This window comes from Ranitomeya variabilis, chromosome 5 (assembly GCF_051348905.1).
Source record: "Ranitomeya variabilis isolate aRanVar5 chromosome 5, aRanVar5.hap1, whole genome shotgun sequence".
Classification (NCBI taxonomy): Eukaryota; Metazoa; Chordata; class Amphibia; order Anura; family Dendrobatidae; genus Ranitomeya; species Ranitomeya variabilis.
Window position 1 is genome coordinate 180,502,469 of NC_135236.1, and position 15,126 is coordinate 180,517,594.

General features: G+C 43.0%; 1 protein-coding gene across 3 annotated transcripts in view; it reads left to right on the forward strand.

Moving 5' to 3' along the window:
* Positions 1–15,126, forward strand: part of TP53BP1 (tumor protein p53 binding protein 1) — a 173,450-nt gene that overhangs the window by 131,734 nt on the left and 26,590 nt on the right. For all 3 annotated transcript variants that reach the window (XM_077263609.1, XM_077263610.1, XM_077263608.1), the window contains exons 17-22: positions 240–705; positions 8,743–8,895; positions 11,695–11,990; positions 12,089–12,268; positions 13,582–14,006; positions 14,460–14,651. In XM_077263609.1, coding sequence (XP_077119724.1) covers positions 240–705; positions 8,743–8,895; positions 11,695–11,990; positions 12,089–12,268; positions 13,582–14,006; positions 14,460–14,651 — 1,712 coding nt within the window. The remainder of the gene's footprint in view (positions 1–239; positions 706–8,742; positions 8,896–11,694; positions 11,991–12,088; positions 12,269–13,581; positions 14,007–14,459; positions 14,652–15,126) is intronic.

Consider the following 15,126-nt stretch of genomic DNA (forward strand, 5'->3'; position numbering starts at 1 on the left):
CACTTCTCTCCTACACCACCATCCAAATGTGTGCTGATACCTGCCTGTAGAGTTTGGTAAATGATCTGGTGTCCATGTCACTTGTCCGTCAAAGATGTTATAAACCAAGAGATGCTTTGATTTGTAGTTAAATAATGACATTGTCGCAGAAGAAAGTAACTAGGTACTACATCTACTTGGGTTTCATGTAGAACATATAACCGATGAATTGCTAATATTCCACATTGTGCTGTTTGCAGAGGAAGCCCTTTCCAGTTCTCCAGCAAAGAAAATGAGGGAACATCTCTTGCTTCACAAAACTTGAAAGAAATCTGTACTGATCAGGTCCCGGATGATCATTCTGTACCAGAAAATTCTGCCGAAAACCTCTCCGGTGATCAGGAGGAGGCCATGGAAACAGAGCATAGTTTGGAAAAAAATCAACAATGCTCTCGAAAAGAGGCTCCATCCGCTCCACCTCCTGTCCGGGAATTGGAGGCAGAGGATCATTTATCTTTAGGTTTTAGACACAAAGAAGTTCAGACCGTGAATGTAGTAGAACCTCAAGCTGTAGTTGTATCATCTTCAACCCAGACAGACACTGTGTCTAGCCCAGCAGCAAAGCCTGGTGAAGGGTCTGGTCTACAAAATCAAAAAGTGACTCAAAATGAAAAATCAGAAGCCACACAAAAACAGGGAGATGACACAGAGTCTGTGCACAGTCAGGTAATATTTGCTGTACTATTCTGCATGGGGAAAAATGTTTTAATACCTTTTTCTGATGTAGCTATTTTTTTTTTTTTTAGTAGTATGGCTTTTTTATTAAAATAAATAGATTACCTGGATGAGCAGATCCGCTAGAGCGAGAGTCACCTCAGTCCGGCTACTGGAGTGTGCCATGGTAGACATCACCACTAAATGCCCTAATAAATCTAACAAAAAGATGTTGTTTTCATGTTTTCTAGCCAGGGACTCATATTTTGTTTTATTTTTGCTTTTCTCTGATTTCTGTTGAACATCGCTTTTGTCACTTCACCATCCAGTGGATATAAAACATCTACACACCACTGTTAAATTGTCACGGTTTTACCACGTAAAAAAAAAAAAAAAAAAATCATACCAAAAAGAAATAGTTCAGAATTTTTTCCACCTTTTTAAATGTAAACTGTAATCTATTCAATTAAATTAAACTGAAATCTTATTGGATGGAGAAAAAAAAAAGCTAAAGTAATGAGGTTGATTAAATATGCACACCTTCAACCTAATACTTCTGTTGAAGTACCCTTTGAATTTATGACAGCACTCCGTCTTTTTGGGTAGAAGTCTATCGACATGGCACATATAGAATTGACAATCTGATTAGGAGGACATCTCCTGTGTACAGCCCCCTTCAGGTCAATCTACAGATTTTCAATTGATTTCAGATCTGCGCTCTGGCTGGGCTATTCCAAAACTCAACATTCTTCTGTTGAAGCCATCCTTTTGTTGATTTGGAGGTATGCTTAGGATTATTGTGCTGAAAGGTGAAATTAAAAAACTTTTTAGCAAAGGCTCAAAGGTTTTGATGAAAAATTTAATGGTATTTTGGAAACTTTCATAATTCCCTACAACCTGACTAAAGCCCCAGTTCCAGCTGTCAAAAAAAACAATCCAAAATCATAATGCTGTCTCCACCATGCTTCACTGTGGATAAGGTGTTCTTTCAGTGATGTGAACTGTTGGTTTGCGACAAGAGTACCTTTTGGGAGTATGGCTAAAAAATTCAACCTTTGTCTCATCAGACCATAACAAGTGTTCCTACATGCTTTTGACAGATTTGGTGTAAGTTTTTGGCAAAACATGGCTGGTCTTGGATGTTTTCTTTTGTAAGAAAATGCTTCCATCTTGCCCCCTGCCCCACTGACAAGACATTTGAAGAATGTGAGTCATTGTTGTCACACGCAGTACACAACCAGTACCGTACTTGCCAGAAATTCCTGCAGCTCGTTTAATTTTGCTGTGGTCCTCTTTCTTGCCTCCCAGACCAATTCTCTTCTCTTCTTTTTATCATTAACTTTTGAGGGTGCTCCAGGTTTTTGTGCCAGATTTAAGCCACTTCTTGATGACCATCTTCACACTGTTCCATGGTATGTTTAATGCCTTGCAAATTTTGATTATACCCTTCTCCTGATAACTTTCAACAATTGGATCCCTTTGCTATGTTGTTAGCTGGTTATGGTCCATGGCTGTTGCTGTAAAATGAAACTAAGAAAAATTTCAGAGAAATCCTACTAGAAAAGCTAAACGTTATATGGTGTTAATCAGAATCACTTTAAATATCAGCTGTGTACTGACTCCTATATAACAATTGTTTATATGTAATTGGCTAATTCTAAACACAATCACATCCCCCAATTATAAGAGGTTGTTCACACTTATGCAATTACATTTTTTTTTTTTTTTTTTTAGGATTTTTACTTTCCCCCTTCAACATGATTTTCGGTTTGCTTCTCAATAGATTTGTAGGAAAAACATTTAAAGGTGGAAAAAGATCAGAAATCATTTTTTGGTGTGATTTTTTTTTTTTCTACATGACAAAAACCTGGTATTTTAATAGGGGTGTATAGACTTGACTTTAAAAAAAAACAACAAAACTTTTCATATGCCCTATTCAATTAATGGAAATCTTTTCTGACTCAGCCAAGCATGCATGTCACGGAGTTACCGCGACAGAGCAGTACCAGAAGACCGCAGCGTCTGATGGCTCCTGCTTTGCTGCAGAGAAGAAGCACTTCTCAAGTGTATTAAAGGTGTTTGTTTTCTTTCAGCAGGACAGGGGTTAATAGGCCATGTGGAAATCCCTGCTTTCAGCTGTGCTTGGTTAGCCACTCCTGTCTCCTATAAAAGCTAGGCCTTCTGGCCAGATCCTTGTCTGAGAGAGTGCTTGCTTGATAGACCTGGAGTAGTGAGGAGCTGATGTTTGAAGAGCTGGAGGAATTTATTGTGTGACAGTTGTTTGGTTTGTACGCTTGGAAATTCCTCATCCTTACCGGTCTTATTTACTTCCCCTGTCCTTCACACCCTGGTGAATACCTCTGTTATTTGTGAGAGGAGAGCATATTTTGTGTGAGTGAAGTTTACTTTTACTCTTGTCTTGGTTCCCCTGTTTGTCGGGTTGGTGTTCTGCAGTACACTGTAGCGCCTCTCGTCCCCGGGTGGGGAAGGGGACAGACGCAGGGCTGCAGTTAGGAGACAGGGAAAGGGCGAAGGCCCCGGCATCCTCGCCATCTGAGGTATCCCGGGGAACAGGGCGAGTTAGGGTGCCCCCTAGAGCTAGGGCCAGGAAAGGTGCCCCTGTTCCCAGTTTACTTGCCAGTCCAATCGTGACAATTCCCTTTTTATTCACACGCAAAAAGATACGGATACTTGGCTTTCGGCAAAATTTCAGGATGTACCTAAAATGCACTCTAACCTTTTCAGGTGAACTTAATGTGACCTTCTCTAAACCTTTGAATGCACATGTCCTACTGTTCAATATTTCAGTACTTTTTGCACAACTTGCTGTTCTCTAACAAGGAGCTTAATTTCAAAATTCGTAACAGGCGTTTGATCCATGAATCGGCCAATAAATTTCAGGGTTCAATTAGAAGTGGTGTTTCAACAGTCCTCCACTTCATACTGTTCATATTTTGACATCATGAGACCAATACTGCACCTAGGAATTGAACTACTGTACATCGGGATATTCTCAGACGGAAGTGGTCACTGAGCTTAGTGTGATCAGCAGGTTACTACAGAGAGACTGGAACAGTCACAGAAAGGCAGAGAAGTTGAAGTCCTTTGGCCACATCCCACATTGATGACCACTTCATTGTGAACAGTGCTCCTTGTAACCAGATGATGAAAAGCAGGTTTGCTACCGAGAGACTGGAACAGTCACAGAAAGGCAGAGCAGTTGAAGAAGTCCTTTGGCCACATCCCACATTGATGACCACTGCATTGTGAACAGTGCCCTTTCTAACCGGATGATGAATGCCACACAACTCCAGGTTCATTTAAGGAAGGTGAGAGACACCCAATTGTCACGTCAGAACATTCAAAACAGTTTGTCTGAGCACACAACTAGGCCCAGGCGTCATCGTCTTTCCTGGGCCAGAAAGCATCTACACTGGACGAGGACCAGTGGGCCTCGGTGCTCTTCACTGATAAGTCGATTCACGCTGAGCAGAAATGTTGGCCTCCAACAATGTTGGAGATGGCAAGGAGAGCGCTATGCTTCAGCCACTGTTGTCACCAGATGAGCCTTTGGTGGTGGTGTTATAGTGTGGGCTGGTGTGACTGCAGGTTTGACTAGTCAATGCCGAACTGCCCTACACTTTGTGAATTGTGCAGTGACAAGCCCCTACTACTTGAATACCATCATTAATCCAGTCATTGTGCCCCTGCACGAACAACAAAGGCCTAATTTCGTCTTCATCGATGACAATGCTTCAGCTCATCACATCATTAGGAAACAGCTGCTGGATACTGGGGTACCTCAAATGCTCTTTTTTCAGATGTGAATCCCATAGACAACGTACGGGATCAACTGAGTCGCCATGTAGAGGCTCGTAACTCTGTACTCCAGAACTTCAATGACCTGAGATCCGCCATTCAAGAAGAGTGGGATACCATGCCTCAGCAGACAATAACTTGACTTGTGGACAGCATGAGATGTCGTTGTCAAGCTGTAATTGATGCTCAAGGCCACATGACAAGTTATTGACACATTTGACATTTTTTTTGTTGGGGTATACCCACCACCAGAGGCGTAGCTAGGGTTTTGGTTCAGGTGGGGGCGAAAAATTTGAGTGGGCCCCTAACCAGGTAACCTTGATTACAACTCGGTGATGCACCCTAATAGTGGAGGAGAACCTCAGCAGATGACCGCGCTGTTACTGAAGATAATCTCTATATAAAGACTAACATAGATATTACCCCCATATGGTCAGTGGTAGATACCAGTCCTACAGAACATATAAGAGAACACGGCACAGTTTCAGATAATGACTTACCGCAGACGTTCTCTGATGGAATCGTTCATTTATCCCGTCTTTTCCATCTGGCCCAGACCGACATGACAACTTTTTCCAGCTACAACTCGTCTGCAGAGAAAACACACATTTCACTTCTCATATTCCAGCCATCACCATCTATTCCCAACCTGCACAAACTTCTCATCCTGCTGATACCCCAATACTGAGCCGCTGCTGCCGTATGTGTCCCTATTACTGCTCCCGATACCCCAGTACTGAGCCGCTGCTGCCGTATGTGTCCCTATTACTGCTCCCGATACCCCAGTACTGAGCCGCTGCTGCCGTATGTGTCCATATTGCTGCTCCTGCTGTGTGGTTCTCTGTGCCCTCTAAATTCTAAAGCAACTATCTACAATATAGTAATGCCAGGTGCAAGTGCCGTAGAAAACAGTGCCCATATTTTGCCCCTAGAAAGTAATATTGCCCTGTGTGCCCCTTTGATAGCCACAGTAACCTGAGTTCCCCTATAACAATAATTGCCCACTTTACATTTAATAAAGTCCCAGGTCTTCCCCTGTACAGCTCCCCTATACACAGCATGATGCTCTCTTATACGTATAATGCCCCTCACTGTATAGTACCACCCACACAGTATACTGACCCCATAGTAGCCCCCCAAACTGATGGCTCAACACTGTATAATAACCCCCACACTGTAATCTCCACACTGTATGATGGCCCCCTAGATAGCCTCCATATACAGTAGCATAATTCACCAAATAGTCCACAATATAGTATAATGCAGCCCCCATAGTCAGACTCTATAGCATACGGCAGCCCCCATAGGCAGACCCTGTAATAAGGCATCACCCCCATATAGGCAGACCCTGTAATAAGGCAGACCCTGTAATAAGGCAGCACCCCCATAGTCAGACCCTGTAATAAGGCAGCCCCCATAGTCAGACCCTGTAATAAGGCAGCACTCCTATAGGCAGACCCTGTAATAAGGCGTCAGACCCTGTAATAAGGCAGCACCCCCATAGTCAGACCCTGTAATAAGGCAGCACCCCTATAGGCAGACCCTGTAATAAGGCAGCACCCCCATAGTCAGACCCTGTAATGAGGCAGTACCCCTATAGTCAGACCCTGTAATAAGGCAGCACCCCCATAGTCAGACCCTGTAATAAGGCAGCACCCCCATAGTCAGACCCTGTAATGAGGCAGTCCCTATAGTCAGACCCTGTGATAAGGCAGCCCCCATAGTCAGACCCTGTAATAAGGCAGCACCCCTATAGTCAGACCCTGTAATAAGGCAGCCCCCATAGTCAGACCCTGTAATAAGGCAGCAGCACCCATTTAAAAAATAAATACCTCTCTTCTTCCTGGTTCCTGCCCTGCTCCCGCTGATCTCCTGACAGCGGGCGCCGGGCAGTGACGTCATCGCGCCCGCTGTCAGTGTCGGCGACGTCAGACGCCGACACTGACAAGGGTGATGATGGGAGAAGGAGCGTAGCGCTCCTCCCATGATTGCGATCAGCTGTATCGGCTAAATGCTGATCTTCCGATGATGGCGGGGGGGGGGGGGTGCTCATAGCGGCAGAGCAGGGAGATCGATTCTCCCTGCTCTGCCGCAGAAGGTAACTATGCTGTGCACGCCGATATAGTTACAGTAGCGTAGCTCCGGGTGGGCTCCCACAGAGCGCCGGGCCCGGGGAGCCCGTACCCTCTGCCCCCCCCCCCGGTGGCTACGCTACTGCCCACCACTGTTGGCTTTTATTGCAATAAATTGTTTGAGGTGAAGGGGGTTTCCCACTAACAAAGTACTTCTTTATCAATGGATCTTTGGCTAAAAATAAGTTCCACAATTGGAGTGTTTTTTTTATTTTAAAAAGTTCTTGTGCTGAGATCTTATAAATGTGCCCTTGCTATGTGCTGTGTAACTGCTGTGTCTCACCGTGTCTGATCATACCACATATCCTGGGCAGGGGAGGAAGCTAAAGAGAGTATACAGACATTACAGCACGGGATTTCAACTGATTTCTTTTTACGAGGCAAAACATTTCCCTACCTGTTTTTAAGCAATATTTTATCTCAAAATTGCCTTCGATCTCTTAGGGTACCGTCACACAGTGGCATTTTCATCGCTACGACGGCACGATTCGTGACGTTCTAGCGATATAGTTACGATCTCGCAGTGTCTGACACGCAGCAGCGATCAGGGACCCTGCTGAGAATCGTACGTCGTAGCAGATCGTTTGAAACTTTCTTTCGTCGCTGGATCTCCCGCTGTCATCGCTGGATCATTGTGTGTGACACCGATCCAGCGATGCGTTCGCTGGTAACCAGGGTAAACATCGGGTTAGTAAGCGCAGGGCCGCGCTTAGTAACCCGATGTTTACCGTGGTTACCAGCGTAAAAGTAACAAAAAAAAAACAAAAAAAAAAAAACCGTACATACTCACCATCTGATGTCCGTCAGGTCCCTTGCCGTCTGCTTCCTGCTCTGACTGAGATCCGGCCGTACAGTGAGAGCACAGCACAGCAGTGACGTCACCGCTGCGCTCTGCTCTCACTGTACGGCGGCACTCAGTCAGAGCAGGAAGCAGACGGCAAGGGACCTGACGGACATCAGATGGTGAGTATGTACGGTTTTTTTTTTTTTTACTTTTACGCTGGTAACCACGGTAAACATCGGGTTACTAAGCGCGGCCCTGCGCTTAGTAACCCGATGTTTACCCTGGTTACCAGCGAACCTCGGCATCGTTGGTCGCTGGAGAGCGGTCTGTGTGACAGCTCCCCAGCGACCACACAACGACTTCCCAACGATCACGGCCAGGTCGTATCGCAGGTCGTGATCGTTGGTAAATCGTATAGTGAGACGGTACCCTTAACTGTAATGTCTGTAAACTCATTTGCTTCCTCCCCTGCCCAGGAGATGTGGTATGATCAGACACGGTGAGACACAGCAGTTACACAGCACATAGCAAGGGCACATTTATAAGATCTCAGCACAAGAACTTTTTAAAATAAAAAAAACCCTCCAATTGTGGAACTTATTTTTAGCCAAAGATCCATTGATAAAGAAGTACTTTGTTAGTGGGAAACCCCCTTCACCTCAAACAATTTATTGCAATAAAAGCCACAGTGGTGGGCAGTAGCGTAGCTACCGTGGGGGCCCACCCGGAGCTACGCTACTGTAACTATATCGGTGTGAGCAGCCATTACACAGCACACAGCAGGGCACATTATATAAGATTGTCAGAACAGGACTTTTTTTTTTTTTTTTTTTTTTTAACACATCCAATGTGGAACTTATCTTAATCAATAGGTCTTTGAAAAATATTGATTAAAATTAACTTTGTGGGGAAACCCCTGCAAATTCCCAAAATTAATGGTATAATATCACTGTAACGTAAACTTCTTAAGTTTCTTCCATAAGTTTTGCCTGAAAGCCAAATATTCCTAACTTTTTAGTGAGTAGTGTGTGTGTGTGTGTGTTGTGTGTGTGTGTATATGTATGTATATATATATATATATATATATATATATATATATATATATATATATATATATATATATATATATATATATATATATATATAATTTTTATTTATTTTTTTTTTGATTGTCCACTGTTCGATTCCAATATAGACAAAATGACAAAAGAGAGGAATCACAATTTGTAAAAACTTGATGCTGAATTAACATTGAAAATATTTTAAATATAAGATGATTATAAAAATTCCCAATTTATTTTATTCCCTCTTAAGGGTGAGGATGACTTTGAACTACCTCGCCCTCCTCCTGGCCGCAGTGTTCATCGGCACGTCCGGACAGTTCGAGAAGTACGCACCGTGGTTACTCGTGTTATCACAGATGTGTATTATGTTGATGGAGCAGAAGTGGAGCGCAAGGTTTTGGAGGTAATCCTTTCTGGTTGCTGTGTTGGATTGTTTGGCTTCTAGTATGTAGAAAGGTGGAATGTGCAGTGTCTGACAAGAGCGTGTTTTGTGGTCCTCCTTTAAGGCCCCTTGCTACCGTAGGAGGAATAGTGGCATACTACACTTACTATACACATGCAGCAGTGATGTTAGCGAAGCTACCCTAAATACACACCCTAAATACAACTGATTAGACTCTTAACACCTATCTTTGCACTTAAAGAAGAGTAAGGCAACCCTCTACATTACAATATAAATTTCACAATAAATGCATAGTTAGTATACAGGTGCTTCTCACAAAATTAGAACATCAAAAAGTTAATTTATTTCAGTTCAATGCAAAACATAAAACTCCATATATTATATAGTCATTACAAACAGAGTGATCTATTTCAAGTGTTTATTTCTGTTAATGATTATGGCTTGCAGCAAATTAAAACCCAAAAGTCATTATCTCCATAAATTAGACGAATTAACAATAAAACATCTGCAAAGGCTTCCTAAGCATTTAAAAAGGCTCCTTAGTCTGTTTCAGTAGGCTCCACAAACATGGGGAAGACTGTTGAAGAGATATCCAGAAGGCAGTCACTGACACACTCCGCAAGGAGGGTAGGCGGCAAAAGGTCATTGCTGAAGAAGCTGGCTGTTCAGAGTGCTGTATCCAATCATATTAATGGAAAGATGAGGAAAAAGTGTGGTAGAAAAAGATGCACATGCAACTGGGATGAGCGCAGCCTTGAAAGGATGAAGAAAAGACCATTCAAAAATTTGGGGTAGATTCACAAGGAGTGGACTGCTGCTGGAGTCATTGCTTCAAGAGCCACCACACAGAGACATATCCAGGACATGGACTACAAGTGTCACATTCATTTTGTAAAGCCACTCATGACCAATAGACAACACTAGAAGAGTCATACCTGGGCCAAGGAGAAAAAGAACTAGACTGTTGCTCAGTGGTCCAAGGTGTTGTTTTCAGATGATAGTACATTTTGCATTTCATTTGGAAATCAAGGTCCTAGAGTCTGGAGGAAGAGTGGAGAGGCCACAATCCAAGCTGCTTGTGGTCTAGTGTGACGCTTCCACAATCAGTGATGGTTTGGGGAGCCATGTCATCTGCTGGTGTAGGTCCACTGTGTTTTATCAAGACCAAAGTCAGCACAGCCGCCTGCCAGGAAATTTTAGAGCACTTCATGCTTCACTCTGCCGACAGGCTTTTAGGAGATGGAAATTTCATTCTCCAGCAGGACTTGGCACTTGTCCACAAAAGTACCAATACCTGGTTTAATAACAGTATCACTGTGCTTGATTGGCCAGCAAACTTGCCTTACCTTAACCCCATAATCTATTGGGTATTGTCAAGAGGAAGATGAGACACCAGACCCAACAATGCAGACGAGCTGAAGGCTGCTATCAAAGCAACCTGGGCTTCCATAACACCTCAGCAGTGCCACAGGCTGATCGCCTCCATGCCATGCCGCATTACGGCAGTAATTGTAGCAAAAGGATCCTCAATCAAGTATTGAGTGCATTTACTGAACATACATTTCAGTAGGCCAACATTTCAGATTTTAAAGTTATTTTTCAAGCTGGTGTCATAAAATATTCTAATCTACTGAGATAATGACTTTTGGGTTTTAATTGGTTGTAAGCCATAATCATCAACACTAACAGAAATAAACACTTGAAATAGATCACTCTGTAATGACTCTATATAACATGAATGTCACTTTTTGTATTGAAGAACCAAAATAAATTCACTTTTTGATGATATTCTAATTTTGTGAGAAGCACCTGTACATAATGCCCACTTTTTTGTAAAATTTCGGGTGTATTTACTCTGATTCACAGTTCACTTGTAACACCGGCACCCAATCAACGCCAGGTCTCTGTCTCCGCCTTCATATGAAATGAACATGAAGAGGAAGCCAGGGATCAGCTGATCCTGGCATTCCTCTTCATGTTCAGTTTGTCTGAAGGCGGAGACAGGTACGCCAGAGCTGATTGGGCACTGGGCATCACGTGTCATTCCACCGCATCACAGCCCCGGGATGTGAGTGCTGACACTGCTGGAACGAAGTCTGCACGGGAGGGAGTATAGGCTTTATTATTTTATTGGGGCCGAATATATAGTTTAAGAAGGGGATGTCTTAGTAGTGGACAACTCCTTTAACGGAAAACTGCTTAAAAAAAACATTCCACATTATTAAGCAGGCCACAGGTTGCAAGCAATATGGCAAAGAACACAGTGTATTAAATGAAAAAATAAATTAAAGCAAGAAAAAAAGAACAAAGAGATACTGCGAGTCCAAATCGGTTTAATTGTTTAGTTTTTTTTTAAGCCCTGATCCTGTTGAGAAAAGACCCAATATATAAATAGTGCTACAGAAAAGGGAACTCCAATTTAAAATATTTTTCAGCAGTATTTTGTGGTTATAAAAAGTGAAAAAACATCATGTCCTATTTTTCTTCACATTTTCTCCCATTTATAGCCAAAAAGAAAAAAGCACTATAAAAATGACATATAAAATTAAGCCCCATGTTTGTCAACTAAGAGGCAAAAATTATTTGAATATCCGAACTAGAGAGCATTGTAGAGACATTTAAAAGCGCATGTATGATGAAACCTGAAAATGTGTCCGGTTAGGAAAGGGGGAAATGGTCCAATCTGGAACGGAGTGTATTTCTAAATCTTATTGTTGACCTGACAACTTGACTACCCGACTTCCTCAGTAAGTTTTCAGGTCTGATTTTTTTTTTTTTTTTTTTTGTTTCCTGTTCTAGGAGGCTGAGGAGCCGGTAATAGAATGTCATGAATATGAAAATGAAGTGTCTCCTTCCAGGACAGTTGTTTCCTCTCTGACTTCTGGAGATCTTGCAGATATTAGTTCTTTCTCATCAAAAGCTTCAAGTCTTCAGCGCACCTCTAGTGGAGCAAGCAGTGGCCTTTCTGCTGGGCAGAGCACTAGTGGAAGTAGTTCTGACCGAGGAAGATCAGCTGCAGCCAAAGGAAAAAGTGGCCAGCTAGATGCTGGAGACTTCGCCATACCAAGTGGACGAGGAAATGTTGGAAAACTAAGGTACTTGTTTGGTACATGGATAATTTTTTTTTTAAGTTCATGAATTCCAACTTTATTACACAGCCATAGCATAAATGGTTATTATTTCTTCTTTGTAGTCCTAGAAAAGTGGTCAACCAGTCAGGATCATCACCACGACCAGGTAGACAAATGGGAATTCAAGTGAGTGATGATGATGCAGAAGCACCACTTGGAAACAGACCAGGGGCCAAAGCTCCACTTACACCCCGTGGAAAAGGAAGGAGAGGACGTCCTCCTTTTCGAGTCTCTTGCTCAAGGTAGACACGTCTCTTATTTTGCTTGTAAAATATTTCTATGTACCATTGTTTCTTAGCATAACACAAGAACACGAGGTAGTTGTAGCTTCTAGAGCCTGCTGCAGAACGTCCTACCTGGTGCCTATACAGATATATCACTTTGTGTACTTACAATGTTTATTGCATTTTTTTAGGCAGGTAGGGGGTCACTGAAAATACTGGCATTTTGATTATTTTTTGGTTTGTGGCATGTACTGTAGGGCTTGCTTAATTTTTTTTTTTTCTATTGACCTGACTAATATCGATGTGTTGATACCAACTGTTTGTTTATTTATTTATTTTTTTTTATATTGTTAATGGGGAAGAAGTGTAGCTACTCGAATTGCCCGCTGAACATTGGTTGAGCTCTGCTATTTTTGTGTAATCACTGCTTCTATTGCTTCCTGAACATGAGTTGAACCTGCAGAATGCAGTAGCTGGTGACAGTCCTCTCTGCAGCTGTGCTTTGCAGAGGCAGCAGTTACACTGGGAAATCAGAGTAACTGATGATTTGACTGCTGAGGTCTAATGACTGTAAATGGTGGTGAAAACAGGTCGGCAAGTCTACCATTGTACTACTATTGCCAGAGTACCAACCTGTTTTCACCACTTGAATAAGTCACTGCAGCAGCCCTGGTGCCCGAACCTGCTGTCACCGCTATTTACAATGATCAGAATGCAGCAGTCGCTGAGGTCCGGGCATCAAGACTGTGGCTGGGATCTATTCCAGAGGTGAGAAGGTTGGTAGCCAGGCATTAGTAATACAATGACAGGCTGGCCGACCTGTTCTCATTGCTGCCCGGGGCCCGGACCTGTTCTCATTGCTGCTGCTACTGCCGGGGCCCGGACCTGTTCTCGCGGCTGCTACACCGGTGCCCAGACTTGTTCTCGCGGCTGCTACCCCGGTGCCCAGACCCGTTCCCGCAGCTGCTACCCTGTGCCTGGACCTGTTCTTGTGGCTGCTTTCTCTATAAATAGGAAACATACAATACTTCCTAAATCTGAGAAGGGTAGTCAAGATTGAATAACCTGTTTGTTTTAGGGAGTTTAGTCTTTCTTTGCAACCTAATAATGCCATGGGGATGATTAAATAGCACTTTTGAGCATGGCAACATAAACCGATAGATGTACCATGCTACAGCCATATCAGACCTGCTTTCTTTACTATTTATTAATTCTGGATTGTCAAGATTGATCGACCAGGCTGTCAGAAAAGTGTGGTGCCGCAAGCAGCACCATGTAAAAAATCTAAACGCTGTATGTGGATTGTTGTACGCTGTTTTTCTCGATTTCAGGGATACTAGTACAGTGGCTAATACACATGGGGAAGACTCCACTGCTGCTGCGATTCCAGATGAAGAACCGTTTACCCGCATAGATATCAGTCATCCAGAAGCCCGTGACAAATCAAGCCCTGGGACACCCATAATGCGACGCAGTGACTCTCCTGAAATCCCATATCAAACTCCATCAAGAAATGAAAGCTCGGACTCCACAACTGGCAATAGTTTTGTGGGGCTTAGGGTGGTTGCCAAATGGTCCTCCAATGGCTATTTTTATTCGGGTACAATTACCCGAGACGTGGGAGGAGGGAAATACAAGCTGCTATTTGATGATGGATATGAATGTGATGTTCTTGGAAAAGACATTCTGCTGTGTGACCCTATTCCTTTGGATACAGAGGTGACGGCCCTCTCTGAGGATGAATATTTTAGTGCAGGTAGGTATCACAGTATTAATGTTATACAAATTGGGTTTATGTATAGGAAGAAAGTAGGAGGCCTCTTATTGTTACTGGCTCTGGAAGCAATGCCTGCTCGGCTTGGAAGTAAGACAACTGCTGCGGCCTGTGATTGGCTGCCTCAGTCGGGTGACTAGAGGAGCACGTCCTCAGAGAAACATCTGAGGATGTGCTCTTCTAGTCCCCTCACCGCTGCAGACAATCCAAGGCTATAGCAAACTTTTTATCTCCAAATGAAGCATGTATCGCTAACGGAGTTGGTGCAGACGTTCAGAGTTCTGTGCTGGGGCGATGCATGGTAGTTTTCTGTATCTGATAACCCCTTTAATTATTATAATGAAAAGAAACTGACAAGGACTGGAATTTATGACCCATTTTTAAAGTCACTCTATGTAAGTGGAGCTTACTGTAATTGATTTGCTTGTTTTTCAGGAGTGGTAAAGGCGCACAAGAGAGATTCCGGAGAACTGTATTACTGTATTGAAAAGGAAGGTCAGAGGAAATGGTACAAAAGGATGGCAGTCATACTTTCCCTAGACCAAGGAAATAAGCTGCGTGAACAGTTTGGGCTCGGTCCTTATGAACCTTCAACCCCATTAACAAAGGGATCTGACATAAGTCTTGGTGTGTATTTTCTGTTGACTTCTAAATGTTGTAAAATTTTTATATAGAAATCTGAAAACTACAAATATATATTTTTGGTTATTGTATGTGCAGTAAGAACTCTGCTGGACAAATTCCCCGATGTTTGGTTACCAATCCTTCCACAAATGTCTTTGGGAGAAATCACACCGGTCAGAAATGTTTGCTACGGTTACATTATGTGAAAGGGGCTTATACAGATCCCTGCTCTTGGTGCAGAAAAAACCCAGTTAAAATGAATGTACGTTATGTTCATTCACATACCATATCTTTCGGACTACAAGATGCACATTTTTCCTCCAAAAATCTGGACGAAAATGCGGGATACGTCTAATAGTCTGGATGTACCGGCTCTGGCAGAGGTGGGGGAGCGGCATCGGCGGAGCAGCGGGTCATAGGAGGCTGGAGACGGCGGCTAACTCCTATGCCCGCTGCTAAAGAGAAATGAATATTCACT